This window comes from Poecilia reticulata, chromosome 5 (assembly GCF_904066995.2).
Source record: "Poecilia reticulata chromosome 5, P_reticulata-male-v2, whole genome shotgun sequence".
Taxonomy (NCBI): domain Eukaryota; kingdom Metazoa; phylum Chordata; class Actinopteri; order Cyprinodontiformes; family Poeciliidae; genus Poecilia; species Poecilia reticulata.
This window is the reverse complement of record NC_088834.1, coordinates 26,663,320-26,685,749: the sequence shown is the minus strand read 5'-3', so window position 1 is coordinate 26,685,749 and position 22,430 is coordinate 26,663,320. Positions and strand designations below refer to the sequence as shown.

General features: G+C 40.6%; 1 protein-coding gene across 3 annotated transcripts in view; it reads left to right on the top strand.

The window, feature by feature from the left end:
* LOC103465092 (cadherin-4-like) overlaps positions 1–22,430 on the top strand; it is a 321,198-nt gene that overhangs the window by 248,418 nt on the left and 50,350 nt on the right. For all 3 annotated transcript variants that reach the window (XM_008409644.3, XM_008409643.3, XM_008409645.3), the window contains one exon: positions 4,825–4,969. In XM_008409644.3, coding sequence (XP_008407866.1) covers positions 4,825–4,969 — 145 coding nt within the window. The remainder of the gene's footprint in view (positions 1–4,824; positions 4,970–22,430) is intronic.

Below are 22,430 nucleotides of genomic sequence, written 5' to 3'. Positions count from 1 at the left end.
GAGTGTGAGAGAGAGAGAATGTAGCCGGTGTTTGGCTCAGGGGAAATTTGGTCCATGGCTTACTTTCTTCCAAACTTGACAGGAAGTTTCCCGGCGCCGGCGATGCGCTCGCAGGCCAAACTTTGCTTGTTAGTTTCTTTTTTTGTTTTTTTTTACTTTTATTTTTTGTTTCAAGGGGAAAAGAGAGACGCGGCTGCTGTTTTTGACAGACTGGCACCAGAGGGAAGGGATCTGCTGTGGGTGAGCGGTGTGGGCGTTAACCAGAGTCGCAGATTTAGCCAACAGCTTCAGCTGTTGAGCAAAGACGAATTTTTGTTGACTTTGAATGAAGGTAAATTCACATGAATACACAACAAATGGGAGAAATGTTATTAATCATGAGGGAGGAACGTTTATCGAGGTTACACGGAGATACCGTCTGCTTTGCGACGTCATTTAATAACCGCGTGTAATTTGGTGTAGTTGAGGCTTTTCTAACAGGTGTTTAACACAATTGTTTTAGATTAAAGACACAAAACACAACTGGTGCTTATTCACAGACATCACATCTGGGGAAAAATAGCATTCAATGACCAGTTTAAAAAAAATAAAAGGCAATCAAATGAAAAAGTTGCAGAACCGAGACGTTGGGTAAATAGGCTGTTTTTGTTGGTAAATGAGCCAATAAACATAGTAGTTTCATGATTACTCATCACAAAATACCAGAGAACGTAAGAACGTATCAATCTTTCAAATCGTTTTCTACTAACTTAAAATGATGGCTCTTAGATGATCAAATGTGTCATATTTGATTCATATTGATCGTGATTCTCATCTTCATTCTGCTCTTTTATTTACTTGCGGTGAACTTTTTTGTTTTTATTCTTTTTAAATTTGTAACCTGATATGTTTTTTATTTATTATTATTATTATCATCATCATCGTTGTTATTATTATTGTCTGTTTTGATGGAAGAAGCGGGTTCATTTTCCTGTGTGTGTTGCATTTATATTGATTGAACCTGGACAACAGATGAAAACCAGCCTTCATGGCCAATTCTATCATATTATGTGATGTTCCTAATAAAATAAGCAAGCAACAAAAACAATAACTGGTCTGAGCAGGAGACGGAGGAGGAGGCAGCGACGTTTCCAGGCGGAGATCTGATTCAAAGACGGTGTTTCTTTAGCAGGGAAGGCGATGCTATGTTTCTGTCATCTCAGTAAATCTCCCATTTCGTCAGCCGCTGTCGCCCAGGTTTCTGTGGAAAGGCTTTTGAGTAAGGAAGAGTTCAATAGTCAATTAAAAAACCCGCTCCAAGGTTTGCGGGAATAAAAAAGACAAAGACGAACAAAACCATCACATTTCATCTCTGCGGTTTTCAGAGTCCAGTTAGCATAGCTTCAGCTTCCTCTTCCCGTTTCTCCGCTCTGCTCCGCCACATTTCTGCTTTAATTCCCGTCTCGCTTCGATGTTTTCTGGCTTTATTTTTCCCCTGGGTTTCAATATTCATAGACGTTTGGTCAATAAAGTCACCTTTACGTGTTTATGCAAAGTAAAAGGGAGCCGTGGGAAGGCGATGTTGCGTCATCATGGTGGACCGGTTGTTTCTCTGCCAACTACAAGATGATCTTTTTTTTCCCCACTGCATAAAAGTTACAAAGCCAACAGTGAAATGAGAAGGAAGCGAATTACTAATTACAGAAATAATTAATATTCATGGAATTAAAGACAAACACTGAATATCAAATAATCAATGGGGAAATACATTTATATTCATAGAAATATCTGAAAATGAATAAATTTGAATAAAGATGTCCAGACATGAATGATTTCTGATTTTCACCAGCCCTGTTGTATTCGGTTTCAATCCTTCATGGCTGGATGTCCAAGACAGATGAGAAAACACACAATGTGTCCCCACTGTCACACACCCGCTAAACATCAGACGGCTAATTACAAAAACAATCATCAATAAACGAGCAGCTTCTTCATGTAAAGCCATGGAATAAACTCTGTCCAGAATATGTCTTTTTCCCCCTAAACTCCTCAATATAGAACAAGTATTGATTTATTTAAAACTAATGATTCCTTCTTTATATTATATGATAAATCTGACATTTCGTTCATCTTAAAATCCTTTTTGTTTATTGTATTCCCTATTGATCTTTTTTTGTATCATCCACTGGGACTGCAGATGGAAATTAGCCAGAAGCAAGTGATAATCTGACGCAATACCTATATTGTCTGATATATAATCAATATTTTCTGTAAATAACCCCAGATAAATGAATAAATCAACTAAAAAAAACAAGTACAGTTTCTTTCTATCCGTACATTAATTGCTTGTATTCATTTTAAAGACGCATCATTGGATGATACCATATATTTTCTAACCATTTTCATTTAAAGATTTCAAGGTTATGATGTTCAGGAGCACAACCACAGACCAAATCACTCCAAAGTCTTTGCATGCTATAGTTCGGCGGCACACATAGCATGACACATTAGCATATATTTGCATATGTAACGGTATACTTTTCCGTATTCGCGGAGCGCAAACTCGCAGGAATAAATCCCAGGAGACAAAGATCAGCACTCACACAAAGATGAATACAAAGCAGGGAGACGCTAAAAAGCAAAAGCGGGAGCGGAGTGGACAAAACACACACGAAAACACAGAAACGCCTCATCTCACACGTTCAGACGCAGACGCCGCGGCAGCCACGCGTTCCCAGCATGCAGCGCTCACAGCTGAGAAAACAGATTGGCTTTGTTTGTTTGTTTGTTTGTTGGGTCTCCTCTCCCTGTTTGTTTGCTGTGCTTCAGCCAATGGAAAACTAGCATCTTGAGGATCATTAAGGGGCTAAAGAGGGCTCGTTCCATCTTCCAGAGCGCGCGTCGCGCTGCGTCGCCGTCCGTGTTGATATGCGTAAACACGTGTCTGAACGGGGCGCTTGGACGCTCGTTTGGGTGTTTTTGGGAGGAGTTGCAAACAGGCGGCCACAAAACCCCCCTCCCAAAAAAAAATACCAAGATGATTAGTGGTGCTTTGCAGAGAGCAGGTGCTTGCCACTCAATCTTTCATGTTGTCCCACAATTCATGCCGGTTTCCTGTAAATACGCTGACAGGCGGCTCCTCCTCGACGGCGTGGAGCCCGCATCCATTTAGCAATCCAAGTCAAGACTGACTCGCATTTCTGTTGCAGGTCTGAATTTTTAAGCAACTGACTGAGATTAATGTACGCTGTTACGGAGAAGGATGTTCCTCTTCCGCTTCCCTCGTTTCCAGTTTTTTTTTTTTTTCCCTTAAAGCTGCGGTACATAACTTTCAAAACAAGCTGGAGGTGAGACGCCGTTTGACAGGATCAACGACTTTGGGGTGATTTGGTCTGTAGTTTTACTGCTGAACATGATGACCTTGAAATCAAGTTAAAATGGTTAAAAGCGATTCTATCGTCCAATGATAAGACCTGGGAGAAGGTCTTCTGCCTTCTCCCAGTGCTAACTAGAAACAACCAATCAGAGCCAGGTGGAGCATCGTAGCGCTGTTAATCATGCTTGTGTATGCAGTTCTCATAATAACAATTATCTTTCTGCTACGCTTCCATCAACTTTCAGGCTAGTTAGCGTGGCCGCCATGACAGCGGATAAACAGTTTACCAAGAAACATAAGCTGTTTCTCCATCATTTAGTGAGCATGATTGACAGCGGTCCTCATGACTCTGATTGGCTGCTTTCGACCGGGGGCGATTCATTTCTTCAGACGGCAACAGAATCACCAGGCAGAAGTGGTGGAAATTTTTTTTTTTTTTTCCAACAGATTATCTGTCTAGTATTACCTTGTCAGCACATGGTGACAGTTTGAACAAATGTGTAAAAAACCATTTATTTTATAAAAGTTACGCACTGCAGCTTTAAGAAATTAAACCATCAGTCGATGATTGAATTTTGTATCGACTTGTTCGGTCTTAGTCTTTGACGCAGGCACAACAGATGTTTGATCTGAAACATTTAAGTGTGATGAAGAAGCAGAAAGCAGCGGCAGTCTGTTAATCACAGGAAACGCAGGCCGTTTGGTTCCAGGGCCATTACTGAGCTCCGTGTCAGGTCGGCAACCATTAGCAGGGATAGGTGGGGAGTTTAAAGTACACCGCAGCAATGGTGGAAATTAAGACACCCCACTGTAGATGATGATTGCTTTTGTCAGTGCCCCCCTGTTCAACACCCCCACACTGCCTCTTTGTGTTTCCAGCCCTCATTTACTTCCACAAGCCTCCTCTCTCTCTTCTCTCCTTCCCACCTCCTTCATCTTTTTCCGGCTCCACTTTTTGTTTGTCTGTCTCTGTCTCTTTCTTTTTTTTTTTTTTGCTTTTTATCCTCACCCTCTTTTCCGTCTCTGTTCTCGCACTACACATTGTCAAGAAGCGGCTCATCAGACGAAGACATCCATCCAAATGGCTGGCTTTGTCAAAGCAAACTGAGACAAACATTCCCCCCGAACAAAAAGAAGACGCAGCTTGAGCAGCAACACCTCTCTGATGTTTTCAGGCCTCTGGCTGTGCTAACAACAGAATAAGTGTTGTTTGTGCGTCTGGAACATTTCACTATCCCCCCCACTATTTTTGTGTCGTCTGCTCCCTGTGCCAAGATGCCAGCTGGATGCCACTGCATCAGTGGCACCTATGGATGTCTGCCAGTTAAATGCAGCTGCCAATTAACAAAAGTCAAGGTTGCGTTTGTTGCTGCGTTCGCTCCAGTCCAGAGAACCCCGCGGTTGAGCCCGGAAGAGACGCTTCGTCCCGAACGCCTTACGACTCTCTCCTCTCGCTTTTTGTTTTTCAGCTGCGAGCCCACGCGGTGGACATGAACGGGAACCAGGTGGAGAACCCGATAGACCTGTACATCTACGTGATCGACATGAACGACAACAGACCCGAGTTTCAAAACCAGGTTTACAACGGCTCGGTGGCTGAAGGGTCCAAACCAGGTAAGACAGTCCAGCGGCTCTGCGAATGTGGAAAACTGTGGCTCAAACAAAGTCACGCCAGCGATAAATCAGTTTGTTTCAAGCAGCCTGAGCTGTGAACTGTCGGGTCATTGTTGTGGTCGAGCAGCAGCAGCAGTCATTTACGGTGCAGTTCGCGGTCACACAAAGGTTCTCATCGGGTTGCTAACGCCGCCAATACTTTTTGCTGCATTTCACAATTTTGCCACAAGATGTCAGTAAATCTGAGCGCTTTCTCCTTAATGCTGCCTCTACTATAAATTCTGAATTAGACACTTGTAAAACTTCTCATAGCCGCCTTTATACAGTTTGTATGTGTGTAGTGACAAACCTCCATGTATTTTATTGGGTTTAACATGATAGGCCAGCAGAAAATATTCTTAATGTGGAAGGAAAATGGTCCAGGTCTTTCAAAACAACAAAAAATATCTGAGAAGTATAAAGCCACCAAAAGTCGACTCTTTGTAGATCCATCTCACTGTCTTTTGAGTCTTTTGGGGCATTTTTGCAAATAGACTGTAGTCCTTACTGCGTCAAGTTATTCTTCATTGAATTTTGATCAGGGTTTTGACTAGGTCATTTTAATGCGCACATTTGATTTTTATTTTAATCATTGCATTGCAGTTCTGGTACATACAGGAAAGGTGTTGGGATTGATCAGGAAGCCGACCGACACTTTAGCTTATTTAACTCAAACAAACTATCTCTGTCAGCGTGGTACGTTCTTAAAGAAAAGTCAAAAATAATCCACTGAGGAAATTTAAATGGTCTGGTTTTAATTTCCTGAAACCACAGATTTTGTGTTTTCTTTTTTTATTATGGCATTTCATTTTCTTCATTCATTTTCTACCGCCAAATAAGAAACAGGTTAAATTTGACCTTTTTAGGACCAAGAAAAAAAAAATAAAAAAATCAAATAACTTCTTGTTTGTTGTATTTTCTCTCTGGTTTCTGATTTGAAAATCCAATTATTACCAGAACATAAACTGATCTTTTTTGCTCACTAATTTTATCTCACTCATTTTACACTCAGATTAAATTACATACTAATTGGTAGAAGTGTAACAATACACATATTCACACCAAAAAGATTCCATACGCACTATTTATTCACATGTGCTGAAGAAATAGTGTCGTTTTTGTACCATAATCCATGCAAAATGCTGAGGTGCAGAACTAAGCGTGCAAAGCAGCTTTTAAGAATGACAACAAAACAAAACGAAAAGGTTTTGACAAAACACATTTTCACAATTAAATAAGAAATGCAATTAAAATCATACTTGAATAAATTTGTACACTAAAAAAAACCATTAAAAATATAAACACATGAGATACTTTTATATTTTATGGTCAATGGAAACGCAGCCGGCGATCGACAGTGGCTGCATAGTTTCACAAATTGGAATTACGGAAATACATTTGTTCATTGGAAACACATCAATCTAAAAAAAAAAAAAACATTTTGTAATAAAAAGTGTTTGCGCTGGGATGAGGTGTTTTTTTTGGCTGTATGGAAAAAAATTTATTTTGCATCACACAAGTCATGTGATCAACAACCGGATGTTACTACTGGCGGAAAAGACGACAAAGACAACAGGAAGTGGTAGGAGGAGGATGTTTTCTAATGACTTGAATGAATTATTTATATGTGATTTTTTGGGGGGGGGTTTATTTATTGGAAAACCGTAATTGTGAACTTGACATTAGCCGACTATTGGCAGTGTTTTGTGCACACTTGTATTGGGAACGCAGCTAGAGAAAGCAAATACAAATGGAACCAAAACAACACTTCTAACGTAAAACAAATGTTGACGTCCACATCCTTTAGCTTTAGCTCATGTACCTTATGTGAAAAATGACCCATCATATTTAAAGCAACAAAGTCATTATATTGGTTAGATGCACTTTAAATTTAGCGAGATACAAATTAAACTTTAACTAGTCTTTTTCATTTCAACTCAAATGAAGCCTCAGTAAGATTGTCACTTCGACATGCTTCTATAAAACTTTAATATTTTATTCCAGCTGTGTGTTATATGCTCGTGCCGTTTTCAATCCAGTTTGAGCATAAGAAGCCAGAAAAGTTCCGAATCAATCACAGAGACAGGATCTATATGAAACCTGAGCGCATTGATGATGATTCTGCCTTTTTATTGAGTTACTGAGAACAAAGCACATGCTCGGCACTCCGCCGCGCCGTGGAACAGGAGGCAGCGCTGCTTTTACTCATGTGAGAACTCCGACTTGACTCCGTTTCTAATTGTCTGAGTCACACGGAGCCATAAAGCACCTTTAAATGCTAGAAAGTAATAATTTAATATTAAAACCATTCAAATTAATGCATGAAAAAAATAATCACTCCGACTACCACTTCTGTGTGGTTTCAAGCTGTTCTCTGCCGAGGATTACTAATGCAATAATCCATCTGGAGCCAACTTTATGAGTTGCTAAAAGGTTTTAATGGATTAGTTATATTTAATTAATAGCATGAATTGTAGGGGAAAAAAGTTGCTTTAATGCTTGAACTCTTATTACTCAAGGATTCCCGCCTGTCATGGACCCCATTCACCCCACTGCCCCCTCACCTGCAGGACAAATCCGATCGCGTCATCTCGTCGGAAAGCCTCGCGCGAGGATTTCTGTGACGTCAGACGAAGCCGACTTCCCGGGACGTCTGCGCCCCAGAGCGCCCCTCTGCGTTGTTATCAGAATCCGCAGAGCGTTGCAGCTCCTCCCTCAGAGTTGGGGAGCTGGGGGTTCCTGTGGTCAGCAGCGAGGCTTGGGAGACGTGAGCAGAATACGCTCCAGTGTATCTCACGTCTCGACAGGAAAAGAGCCCTTGTTTTAACAATCAGACCCCCCCGAGGACCCCGTGTTTATCTTCGTAGCGATCGGATATTGTTCTGCTGCGAAGTTTAATCTCGGGGGGGATTTGTAAACAATATAGGAAGGCGTGTTGTGGATGTGTGAGCAATGGATCAGCAAGTGTGCGGTTGCGTGTGCTTGTCTTCTACCCAGCGGAGCGTGGGTCTATCTACAGAGCTCCTAATTAACCAGGCCAACCAGACATCCCAAAAGCTCCTTCCTTTTGTTTTCCAATCGGAGACTCTCTGCGTGCCTTAAGAAGCACGAGAGCAGACGACAAAAGGAGTTTTGTGTTGAGCAGAATGAAATCGGCTGCTCTTATTAGCGAGAAACGCTTCCCGCTATGAGCGGAGTAATTGCTCTTCCCTTTCATTGAGCAGCCTCTGCCATGTACTATTTGTTTGCGGAGCGCACTTTGTTAGGTGTTGTGAGTGTCGTGTCAAAAAGAGAATAGCATAAGTGAGGAGTTCAGCCCTTTTTGTCTCCCTTTTTCTTTTTTTTTTTTTTACACGGTCATTGTTCCCTGAAGTGCTGAATTTTAATTAAAGAAAGGAAGAAAGAGAAAGACAATGTGTTTGCCTAATTGCCTTTTTAGCTGAAGAAAACAAGAAGTGATCGTGATTCATCTCCAGTTGAGTCTCAGAGAGGCTTACTTTTATTTTTTATTTATTTATTTATTTATTTCTAGGCTGTTTGATTCTTTAATATGTCCCTTGCCAGTTAAAGATTTTACTCATCATAAACGTACCTGGTTTGTACCTGGAGTTAATTGCCTCAGATTTATGCCGGAGCTGGTTTTCATAGCCTCAGGCTCTGATTCATTCCCTGCAGTTAAAGAACCCGGCCACATCTGAGACACGAGCCCGAGCCGAAGTACATTAATAATTTTAGATCTGACTTGTTTTTTTTTGGGGGGGGGGGGTATTTAACTCTTCCTTCCTTGACAGAGAATTGACTCCACATCTAAACCGTTGGAAAAATCCAACAAAGAAGACTGGAAGATTGTGAGGCTTCCTGAGGTTTAAGGGTTCAGCTTTGCGATGATCAAACTGGAAAGTCCGGTTCGTTTGGGGAGTTGTCGAACTCTGACGCGGACTAAAAAAACACAAGATGAAGTGAACTCTGGCAGTATCAATGCGTATGTGGATGCCAAGCGGACGGGAGGCCGCTCCAGAAGCAGGAAGCTAACTATAGCGCAGGGAATTCTGGGCAAATACAAAAAAAAAAACACAAGAGGCTGGCTCTAGCAGGACAAATGCCTCCTGGTCTTTTATCAAAGACCGAAGATAATTCCTCAAACCGCTGAAATCTGATTTTTGGTTACATTTTGTGCAGAAGGAAGGAAGCTGCACTCAGCGTCTTCTTCTGGGGCTTTTGTGTCGTTTCCTTCACAGCCTCGTTTGATACAGAGCAGAGGGACGAGTGAACAGCAGCAGGTGTAACAAATGTTTCACTTTTGGCCTCCCATGGAATGGAGTTTACAAGTGTTAAAAAAAACAGGGATTTATGGCTCCTCTTGAAGGTTGGACAGATGATCTATTACGTCTCTCGCCATAAATCAATTAATTGCGTGATAAATTGAAACGAGATCAGTAATTTCCATTTTGATGATTAATAGTTTCTTCCTTTTCTCTTTCTTTGTACGGAAAGAAACTGGATGATATAAGTCTTCAGTCTGGTTAATTGGTCTCAACTAGACATTGTTTTGAAGGTCACTTCAGAGATTTCATAATTCATTTTATTTGTTGTTGCTGTTATTTTGTTTATTTTAGATATCTAAAATGTAATCTGTGTCCAGAGTTAAATAGTCATCAGAGGTTTGTTGATCTCTGACTATGTCTGTTTGCATCATAAGACCATAACCATTTTGTGACTTGAAAATCATCTCAAAACAATGTTATCATTTATCGCAATAACTTTATCGTCCTGCAAAATTTGTTATCTTGATAGTGATTTAAATATCAGCCGTAATCCAAATATTTGATTGGCTCATTGACGACTCCTCTTTCTTTAACCTATCATTGTTTATTCATCAAGTCGTCTGCTTCTTTTCTATTATTATACATGTTCTCTTTCCACTGCAGATCTTGCTGTTTTTTAGTAATTACGACACAAATTTGTTCATTAAATGCGACATTTTCAGCAACAAAGGATCTTCACAGATTCACGTTCATCCAGTCTTCAGAGAACATGAAACCTCTGCAGTCTAAACCTCCTCTCACCTCTGGCGACCTGCGTTGTGCTCAAGGCGTTTACATCAACGCTGATGGACACTATTATCCGCCAGTAGGGAACCACACATCCTCACGCCTGAAGCGTCAAAGAATACGACTTAATCTCTAACGCACAATTATTCAACATTTCGCACGGCTCTTGACGACTTCGCTCAAAACTGTTTGAATAATTCTTTGGGGTTCGTTGTAGTTTTTGTAAGATTTGCTCTGAGAGTTTTACAAACAAAATCCGAACTCGTGTGAGTTTGTCTGACTGCGTTGCGTGTTTCCGCTCAGAGAAGGTCTGTCGCAGATTCCCGGAGGTCTCAGTGTTGCCTTCAGGCTACGTGAGACTTCTGATTGGCCCGTCCCAATCCAAAGCCCTTACTGGAGCTCTTCCTTTTCCATGTTGTTACATCAGCCGTAGCGTAATTACAGCTCTTGACGTCGTGGCGGCATCACGACTCGCTAAAATTCTCTTTGAATACCAACATGTTTTAATTAAAATGCGTGGAGAAATATTGAAATCCATTCCTGTCGTTCGCTAAAGAAACTCCTCACTTGCTCCTCTCCGTTGCCCGTTTAATCCAGCTTAGAGTCTCCGGAGGCTGCAGCCGATTGAAGAGGCGAGAGTCGAGGCGCGTCCTGGACAGGTCACCAGTTCACCGAGGGGACAGCAGACGGACAGGAAAACACGCTTTGTCCTTCACGTCCACTGATTCTAGCTAGCATGTTTTTCTATTTAGTGCAATGAAACTTACCAAATACTTAAAAAAGCAAAGCAGCTACTATTCAACCTGCAAAACAGATGTTGTTTTTTTAAATATCAGAATAAGTTAAATATTTGTTGAAGTTTAATTGGTATTATTAAAGATTGACAATTGGCATTAATTCATTTACTAAACTATATCACCTTTTCTTCCTTGCTGACACATTATGAATTTAAAGTCATGCTTCATATTTCCAGTCCTGCTCACCGTTTTTGGTGAGAAGTTAAAGTACCGAAAAGTTAAAGTACATATCATGGAATATTTACTGAAGGAAATATTCACAGCTTGTGTTTCATGCAAAACCGCAAATAAAGAATAAAAAGACAAAACATTATGAGGAAAAAGCAGAAAAACCTGTTTACCGTGTCAACATTTCCATTTATGCCTGAAGATGTTCACTCAGCTAGACGACGTTGTTCTCCTCCAGGTGAGAGTATTACAACTCGATGTTTAAATTCAGCCACCTGTTTCAAACCTAAATAATTCATTCTGCCAAAAAATATTAGGAAAATTTGTCATTAATTCAGTCATAAGATGACATAAACCATATGGAGTCAGTGTAAGCTAAAATAATGCTTTATTTCTATATTGTTTCTTTTTATAGATGTACATAGTGGTTCAAAACTTCAAAATAGGAACTAAACACCAGCTTCTTTGTTTTTTTATGTTTTTATTTATTTAATATTTTCTTAGTGGATCATGTCCTTTATTAATGGTAATTAAACAAGAAACGGGAGGCAGAGATCATGAAGTTATCATGTAGAAGCTGAAGCGACTTAACTTTTTATAAAAGATAAACATAGTAATGTAAAGTAAAGTAGAATATGTGTTATGATATGTCGTTTATCTGATTAAAGGTACTTTTTGAAAAAAAAAACAACCTTCAAGTAGGTGTGAACAAACCTCTCATTTCTGAATTAAGAGCAAAAATGTACTTAATTAGAGAAAAACATACAATCATTTAGGGATTATTTGTACCGTCGATATTAAAGTCCATATGTGTGTTTTATGTGTGTCCAGTGTGTGTGTTTTAGTAGAAATCCAGAGTGTCTGGAAAAAATTAAACAAAAACCCAAATTTAGTTTTGAAACGACTCTGCCAAGACGCAAAAGAAAAAAAATGTTTGGTTTTGATTTATATTTAATTAATTTTATGACTTCCCTTTCTAAACTGATTTCTTTTCACTGATTATTACAAGTTAAATCATTTGGCACAAGCATTTATAGACGACATTTATCCTTCTATTTTCACTATTTTTAGACTTTTCCCACACACGGTCACCAGATCACAATAACAACGTTGGTCAACACTGACTGCTTTAAATTACACAATTATTTTCCAAGACCCAAATTTTTATTTTTCATCTTCTAAAATAACAGAAGAGCTGCATATAATCCTAAAATAAAGCTGGAGCCAAACAAAGAATTAGATTTTATTTCTTTCTTGCTCCACATGTTTAGAAGTTTTACAACTTGTGTTTAAGATGATTAATTACACGAAAGACAACAAATAACAACGTAGCCTCTGATCCCTAAAAAGATCCACGGCATTTTTTCTTCTGCTGTACATAAATGTCACTCACATTAAACATGTTGAGCCGTGTGTGTATCGATTTCAGCATCTAAACACCCCGGATATCAAAAGGTTCAGTACAGCATTACGACTCATTCTCATATCCAGCACCGTGAGAACGCCATCAAAGGGGAAACGTCCAGCGGATCGCGCTTATCGACATGACCAGACGTTCCACAGGCGACGATGGGATCGCACCATCAGGACGAACCGGTTTGAAACCGCGCCATTTGGCATATTCTGCCACCGGACCCCCACACACCCCGCGCTGCTAAGCAACAAATAAACATGACTAATAAAAATCAGGTTTTTACTGAATTTAGCTGCCAATGAGGGATAAATGAAAACTGTGTCTAAAACTAAGAGGATTAGCTTTGTGAACAAGATAAAGAACCAGGAGTGTTGGTCTGCTGTTAATGTTAATGGGTTACAACTAACGAGCACCAACACGCAACTGGAACAAGCTCACACACTCTGTGAAACCCAGTGCTCTGCCACACAGGGTCACCAAGACGAGTCTTTGAAATCGTATGACGTGGCCTCAGATACGGATCCGTATGGACGGCGGGATTTCTCTAGAGATAACGCTGCGTTTGAGGCTCCGAGCATCTGGAGCATCGTTCCGTCGCTCTTACCTCCCACTTCCAACCCGAGTCTGAGAGAAGGTTGGAGCATCTCTCTCAAAAGTAAGAGCAGCAGATCAAAAACCAAGCAGCTCCCGCTTGATTCCCAAGAGGGGGTTCAGAGGGAGTGCATCTCTGCTTCTCTCTCCCGACACTTCCAGTGAGATTTAGCGGACTTTTTATCTCAGCCTGGCCTGGGGGGAAGGGTTAATTAAAGGCTGCTTTCGGCGCGGAGAGGCGAAGTGATGGGTGTAAACAGCAGACGTGGAAGCACCGGGGTGTTTTCTAAATAATTTCTGCTATTTGTCTGACTTACAGTCAAGTCAAGTCAGTTTATTTAGTGCACAGTGCAAATTCACAATAGGCGTCATCTCAGGGTGCTGTGCAAAACCAAGGGATTTCATTTATTAACGTCGGTTTAGTCTAATCGGATAAAAATATTTAAAATCAATCAATAGCATTCCAATTAACCTGTAACATGATGCAACAAATTCATGTTTACTGTACAACGCCTGTCTCATCAGGTCATCTTTGCAATTCTTCCTGTTGAGCAAGAATATGGTGACAGTGGAACGAAACAACTGTTTGTAATCGATAGGAGGAATCTGATCTGTTCAGGCTGGCCGAGGGGTTTAAGAGCAGTGGTTTGGTCTATGACACAGAACATACGGGTGTTTTCACACCTGATGGTCCAGTAGACTCTGTTCGATTGGGGCCCTTATAGACGAGAAAAAAATCCCCAGTATTCACAGCAATTTATATAATGCACTTATAATGCAGAATTGTAAATTAACAGAGTGAGAAAAAGTAGTCCGTCACACCGAAGCCACTCCTACTGTGCGCTCTATCAAAAAGAGAGGTTTTCAACCTGGAAACTAACTTGATAACTAAATGATGTTTCTTTTAATAAACTTATAGAAACTCTAAAATCCATCTACAAACCCGCAGTCTGAGAGCTACGTGGGGAACAATCGAGTTTCTAACACGAGATGAAGCTTGATAATCAGTGAACTCCTGTGCAGACGCAGCGCTAACACAACACTAGCAGGATGAACGGTCGAACTGGACTGAGGAGAAATCCCATTCAGACACTCAGAGATCTTAATTAGGACACTTGAGGCCTTTTAAAACCAGAGTTCCTACGCGATCTGGACGAGATAGGAATTTAGTTTCATTATTTTCAAAGTCTGGATAAGGACGCAAAATTATGTGGAGTATTGAATTTCAGACATTATTCTTTGTCACGTTGTTTAATCCCACTCGTCTGTCATTGCAGATCCCTCACAGCAAAGTTTTCTACTGTAGATTTTGTGTAAATGTAGATTTTTGCTGCTTGTTGCTTCCAAAAATGAGAGGCCATCTACCTAAATCCTTTAGTTGAAACACAACTTACACAAGAGACGTTTTCCAAAGGAAGACACAGAATTTTTATTTTTTTTGCTACAAAAACCATGCTGTAAGCAGCATGTCAAGACCCGGTAAGCCAAAAAAAAACAAAAACACAATTTCACCATCCTGTCTGTTTCTCTCACAAACACAACACGAACCTCGGAGTTGTTGAGACAGAGCAGGACGTGATTATTATTTCCCATGTCTGGCACTATGTGGGCTGCGCTCCGATGGGAAGAAAATCGGTGAAAACCACAGCTGCCGGCGCCGAGGCCAGAACAATACTTCATCCCGTGTTTTACAGACGGCGCGCTGCCCGGGCGATCCGGCGTGAAAAGCCAACTCCAGCTGTAGTCGGGCAAGAGGCCAATGCAGAGAGGAAAAGAGAGCCATGTTCACTCACTGCTAAAGTCAATTCTGAATCGCAAGGTAACCCAACCTCACGATTTTTAGCGCTGAATGAAGCAGGGACAGGGGGGCTGGAGAGCAAGCTGAATGTTTGAAACATCTTAAAGCGGCAGTGTTATGTAAAATCAACTTTTTATTGTAATTTTATTCCCTCATCACAAACATACCCGGGGTGTTGCCGAGCGATAAAGCTCCTCCTCGGAGCTGCGGTTTCCGCCTCACAGACCAGCCGTCCTCCCAGTCCCCCACTCGGCTCCTTCAGACTAGCCAGCGGCAATTAGCAAACACCTGGTGGAACTGAGAATCTGCTCAGCTCATATGCTCAATGCAAAGCTGGTAAAAACGTTGTTAAAGGGTTAATAGTGGAGCCATGTTGTGACGACTTCCTGAAGGCGGAGTTTCAGAAAGCAGGAGCTTTTAAAGAGACAGAGGCGCACATTTATTTTAAGTTATATTAGATATATGCAGCAATTCTTTTGAACAACTTGATACTTGATTGATTAGTTACTTGATTGTGCTATAAAATGGCACTATGTGGCAGGAAAATACTGTACTGCTGATTTAACGGAACCCATTTTATTTGCCTGCATAGTTTTGAAACCTTAAAGGAGCTGCAGTTTTGGTGTTTAGATTGAAAAAGATTAAGCAGTTTGAATCCAACCCAATGTGAAGCCAACTACAAATCAAGTCAAATCTGCTGCAGCCCCTGACAAACGTGTGAATTTTTAAATCACCGTTGGCACATTTATCGGTGCCGCTGCTCTCCTTACCTTATTGTCAGACGCATTTTGACTGTAGGTCGGCGTTTGAACCTCTTTAACTCTTCATGTGGCTTCAGTAAACAGAAAGATGAATCTTTAAACATCCCAGCAACCTTAGAGGGGAGACTTGCCTTTGTTTCAAAACGTTCACAATGAACTGGACTCATTTATCGTTCGCAGAGAGGAGAAGCAAACTCACGGCATCAGAGTTCCTCCATTGTACTCCTGAGTGGACATGAGGAGCCTTTAAAATGCTGAAAAGTAGCATCTAAAGAGTCTAAATTAAAGATTGAAGTAGTAATAATATTTTTTGAAAGGGATTTTTTTTTGTGTATGAATAATTGTTGAGGATTTTTAGAAAAAGAGTTATTAAAAATTCGACATTATTAGCTAAATGTGTTAGTTTTTCCATCTGTGAATGAATGCACTTTAATGGTTGGTTTGTTAAAATTTGTCCCTGTGAGATTATGTTGCTGTAATGAAAGGTTATATTGGATTTTTCGGGGGGGAGGTCTGTGGGGAGGGGGGCTGGGGGGTTGGTGTCTTTATAATGGTTGCCAACCAGTTTTTCCACGCATGTAATTTCCAGGTAGAAGATGAATGCACGACATTTGAAATATGATATCCATCAAAGTACAGCTACTAAGCACTCCATTGAGAAAGGTGAAATTATATCGTGACCTTTGTGATTTGATATTTTGTGTAGCTCTACCATTTAAACAACCTGCTCATTTTATAAATTGTCAGGTAATGGCGTGTTTTTAATATGAAAGACCGTGATGGTTGTCTTTGAGAGAGGAGCGTGAGGCCGTGTCGACCCGGGTAACACAGAACGGGAGCGGCTGAGCTGAACTTTCTTTTCAGCAGGTTGCAGAACTTCTGGAGCTTTGAGATTCAAGGTAGAGGGAATTATGCCCAAACGTCCTTGGATTTATTGTGTACGCTGCATCTCTCTTTTTTTATGTTGAATAAAGGCTGGTTTTTGGGGGGGGAGTTTATCATTCAGCTTCTGAGTCTCATTCAGAACGGAAACTACAAACTGAAAAGCATTGATGTGTCTGGGTTTTGTTCGAAGATGCGCGCCGACACTGAACTCTGAATCACCGTTAAGCTTTTAGAGATGCAACAATCAACCGGTCAGACCTGATTGTGGATTGGTGGGTCAAGTACTGACAAAAAAAACAACAAAAAACAAACTGGATTTTCCTATTAATCAAAAGCATCGGAGCTAAAAGACTGCATCTACTTATGAAGTTCTCTTTTGAATTTCTTAACAAATCAGACAATGTTATGGATTTCTGTTTTTAACACAGAAATGGCAATGACATCATTTTTTATTTTTTATTTTGATTTTTTGGATTCACAAACAACTGATCGTGCTGCACATGTTCCCTTAGTAACTTTCTGCTTATTTCGGAGTAATTATCTGACTTCTTCAAGACTCTTAGAGCCTTGAAATTTCATTTCCAGATGGCAAATTGATCTTTACATTTGGAAAAAAATAAATACATAAATGAAACTTGGTGACATAATAAGAAGCATCACTGTACCATGTTGTAGGGCTGAGCAATAAATCCACAAGAATATTCCTCACGATAGACACTTGATCAGTATTAATAGAAAATAGGTCAGAATATTCAATAACTTCACTGATCCAGAACTGCAGAGCATTCTGGGGGATGTAGGAAGAGGAAAGACTTCAGCCATTCAACCTCCCACGGCTAGCTAACCAACGTGGTTAGCATCATTGAACTCACTCTTTTGTTACGCAGTAGCAAACCATTGAGCAGCTTTTTCCACCTTTCGTTGTAACTCCTTAAAAATAAAAAAAATTAAAAAAAACATCATGGAGTGAAAACTGTGGATAAAACAAGAAGTGCCAGGCCTCCAGTTTGGCAGTATTTCAGATATTTAAAACCAAAAACTGATAATAAATAATTATCAGTATCGACTGATATGAATCCCTTATATCGTGATACGGTTTTCGGCCATCTTGTCCAGACCTAGCGTGTGGCGACACAACAAAAAACACTGGATCTTTCAGCCTTGATCCCAATTTAACATGCACTGTTCAGATAACATCAGAAGGAGCACACAGCATGCATTGAAGAGGAAACGAGACCTGATGATTATTCCCTTCCTTACCGCACATTCAGAGGAATACGTGTTGTTCAGCACAAACAAACAAAAAAAAAATCACGATTAGTGAAAAATCAGGCGTCAAAAGAAATCCACAAATCTGCATCTTGTCGTAGAGATTTACATCATTTGCCCAGTAGTTTAACTCTTAATGAAATTCTGAAACCGATGTAGAATGTCTCACAGACCAAGAATATTGATCGTGTTTGTCGGCCAGCCGACTGCGTGAGATGGGCTCCGTGTTTATTTGCACGATGAACGGGCCGCTGAGACGCCGTCACAAGTGGTCACTCAGGATTCCTCTTGGCGACGCGTTTCAGCAGCTCGTGTGAGCTGATATATTTAGAGATGTCCGCTTGCTGCCCGATCACTCAGGAAACGTAATAATAGCCGCTGAAAAGACGAGAGCTCTCGTCTCCGCTCTCCTGCCTCTCAAAAGATCTCATCAGGGTTGGATGAATTTTTATTGCACATTTGCCAGAGTATAAATTATGTTTTTAGTTTGTTTTTTTTTCTGTGTGTGTGTGTGCTTATTTTCTTCCTCTTGCCAAAATTAATTTTACTTTACCACGTAGCCCTTTCATCTGGTCCGTCTTATTATTTTGTATTGACAACCTGTCAGAAACTTATATGCTCTTCTCCACTTGATTAAGCAAAAAAAAAAAGTTTTTGTCTAATTGGCACTTATTCTGTGGCAATATTCTTTTCATGCCGCTGCCAAAAAATCTTGGAATTGTCCAGGTTAATTTTATATTGTACGACTGGCTTTTTCTCTGACAACATTCCCTGCCAGTGGGGATGGCAGCTAGCTGTAAATAGTCTGATGCCCCTGAGCCTTTAACAGATTCTGGGTATAATGTCGACTGTTTTTCTTTCCCCCCTGATTCCCCACCCCCCCGTTTTGAGCCAGCCTCCTGTCAGGAGCCGGTTCATCCACCCTGACAGCACCTCGTTGAGATTCAGGCAGTATATGCGCATCTGCGAGCCTCTGCTGCCTGCAGTTACCCATAACATGTTTTTTTTGTTTGTTTTTTTTTTAACCCAGACAGACCTGCAGACAGAAATGTTGATGTGTATTTTATCATAATTCTAACTTCAGGGAAGTTTGAGAAGAAGTCATTCCAGATCGTGACACGTCTTTTCCCCGTCCAGACCTTACTTTGCTGTATAGCTTATTTAAAAAAATAAAACCCAAAATTAGTGTCGTTTAATGATCCGGGAGTGATAGATTTGCCATTGACTTTGATTTCAGTGGATTTATCGACTTAGGTCGATGAAAGTAAGCGGAAACAGCAGGGAAGGCTTTGGCGTAGGACTTGAGGTAGAGCAGATGCTTGTTTAATGAGCAGAACCACAACAAAACATACTTGTACTGTATGTTAGTATGATGAGGATGCACCATGAAATATTCTGTTTGGTGAAGACTCCACAAGATGTGGTGCCGCTCCTTTGGATTTTGAAGTTTGAAAACAGATCTCGTCCTGCTGTAGACATTACAGGCTGTCTGTGCATCCTTAAAAAGTCTTAAATGCATGTATCTCAAATTTGAGCCTTACAAAGTCTTAAATTCATAAAAACGAAATGTAGGTTTTCCTTAAATATGTTGTGATGAGCCGAGCAGTAAAAGGAGAGTCAAGCACAGGCTTAAATTGAAAAAGAATAGTGTTTTTCTTCTTAACCCAAAACAGAAACTTGGGTAAATAATGAAAACTTGGGTAAATATTGGGCTCATAAAAGAGGTCAAAGTAACAGAAATCAACTCAGACTGATTCAAACAAACAGAGCTCTCTAAATGAGACAAAGGGGAAACTGACTGTTCAGGCCACAACACATCATATTATGAACTACAGAGTAATAGGCAACATTTTTCCAGTTCTGCCTACTGTTGGTGGACCTGTGCATACTTTAGCCTCAGTTTTACTGCGCGGTGCTGTTGGTTAGGGCTAGTTAGTTAAATTCTTTCGATGAGGCCATGTGTTAAAAGCCCTATGGATCATCAGGTTCTGGAAGACCAACATTCATGTGCACAGCCACTTAAATCCTCTTTTTTCACCCCATTATAATGTTGAGTGCCGTCTTTCTGCCACATATAGAAAGCTAAATGTGACGAGCTGCTGCCATTTCATTGACCGGTTTGCTAGTTTTGTTACACCTGAATAGCTGAATGTGGTGAATCGGTCGGTGAGTGTGTTCCTGCCTATTGTTCAGCCGCCCATCTTTTAGTCTAGAACAGAACTCGACATGTTCCTTTTTGAGAGATATGCTTCGACAAGAAGTAAAAAAAAAAAAAAATCTCAAAAAGATGATTTGCACCAGTCTCACCTCTGCCTTGTTGCAGAAGAACTCATCAGGCTCTCAGGTGTGGAAAAGCGATGTCCTCCTTATCTCTTCCACCGGGATGTTTCGGGTTTTAGCCGTTCCTTCTGCCTTTCCTTACCTCTCAACCTTTACCTCGTTTCCCTCCTATTCCTGGGAACACGGTCATTCTTTTTGCTCCAAGAGAAACCTTTTATCTTCTCCCCACTGATGAGAAGCATTATCCACTCATGCTCTCGTTCCCATGCCCTCTCACTCCCTGACTTCCCCTTGCACTTCTCCTTTTAATGGTCCTTATAAACCCTCTCCATACTATGACCTTTCTTCACTTTCTTTCCCCCTCTATGCAATTTCCTCCACTGATTTTTTTTTTCTTTTTTTTTCTTTTTTGTCTTACAACCAGTCTATCTCCCAATTCGTTCTTTCTATTTATATCCACTTTCTTCTACATCTTCTCCATAATTCGGGGGCAGATGTTGACTCAGACTGATTAGAATTTCGACGGCGGTGAGACTTCGCTGATGATCAGAAGTCGCGTGTGCAAAACGGCCAACAATGTACGAACGGCGACAAATTTTCTGGTCCAGCAGTTTTGGTGGAAAAGCAATTAGGATTTGGAATTAGTGCTCAAATTGAATCGGAATTAAGCAGGCTCAGTTTACCCTTACATGCGCGGTGTTTGCCTCTCGTGGACCTGAGAGCGGCCTATTATCGCATCCCAGCATCCTCTTTGTCGAAACGAAGGGCAGCGGCACCAACATGTGGTCCACCTCATCCCGCCCCCTCACACACACACACACGTTCACGTCTCCCCATGCTGACCCACAGGACTGGAAGAGCTTCATTATATATCGACACAGCCCCATGTTCTGTAATTGTTTTCCTTTTTTCCCTCCTTCCCTCGGACCTCCTTTCTTTGCTCGCTGGTCAAAGTGACAAATCCTGCTTTGAAACTTAATGAAGTTTGAAATAGAATTTGAGGCCACAATTATCCTGTCCGCACGGGCTGTCGCAGGGAATGATGGTGCCACCGAAACCCAATTACAGGAAGTGAGACCCCAGCTAAGCACTCAGACCCGCAGGGAGCCGGGGAGTCTGCGACAAGTCCGCCGGCTGCTCTGCATCTTTTCCCGCCGGTTGATTTGAAAGGTCGTGGAGTGAGACGGGACTTGGGCGTTCCGGTGTGATTTTTTTTTTGGTGATTGACTTTGATTGCTATTGATGTGACACAGCTAACTTAATCAGCGCTGATGGTTTCGGCTGATTTTTGTGTGCCTTACTTCAGGGGGTGTCAAACTTATTTTTATTTTGGGCCAGATCAAGATTGTGAATATCCTCAGAGGGCCGTTTCTGGTGAAATGTGTTGATACAATTCATTAACAAACCTCTAAAACGTGAATAAATTATCGCCTCTGCACTCGGTGATTACTTCTTCTTAAAGTTAAATAATACCGAACATCATTTCACTTTAATGTGATTTGGCAGAATAGATATAAAAACTATGGGAAAAGATTGTGGCCGCTGGGGAAAAAAAAAAAGAATTTGGCTTTAATTTTGAGAAAAATAGTCACAAATCTGACGTTTTTCAAAGAATTTTCACCTTTTTTTTTCCTTCAGAATTCGTACTTTTGAGTCTGAATAATTCTGGTAAATTCTCAAAAAAAAAAAAAACACAAGTCAAAATTCTGAGAAAAAATGTCAAAACTGCAAGAAAAAGATTCAGATTTGTTTTCTCCGTGGTCCTAATCCTCTTCCGTTAAAAACTGTGATTGATAAAATATTATTAAAGCATACATACAGCATATATTTTCAAGGTTCTATTTATGTGTCCGTCTGGGCCACATCAAACTTTAGGGCGGGCTGCAGGTGGCCCACAGGCCTTGAGTTTGACACACGTGCCTTACTTAAAGATTAAATGAGTTTCAGAATTTCTAAGAAAAACTTAGAAATTCTAAAATTAATATAACGTACAACTTTCTTCCTTCTCCTTTCGTTACTTTTAAAACACATTGCAAAACGTAGAAACAGCCATTGGACTTTTTCCACGTTTTTAGGTGCAGCTGCAAACATTAACACTATTTGGCAGAATTTACGGGAACATGTCGTCATTTTAACACTGAAAATCTGTTGATACCAATCTCAAAAGTGCAACTTTTATTTGTAATCAGTGTTCTAAAACTATAAATATGCATTTACATTCAGAAGTTACCTAATTATGCATTAGACTTTGTCTACCTAAGGGGAGGCATTAATCAGAGACACAGACAGGAGGCCCAGGCTAACTCCAGAGGAACGCTCCGGTCCTCAACACAGCTGCTGCTGTTGTGAAAGCAAATCTAAAGCTGTTGTTGAAAGAAAGCCAAAAGTAACTTTGTTTGTAGTTTTGA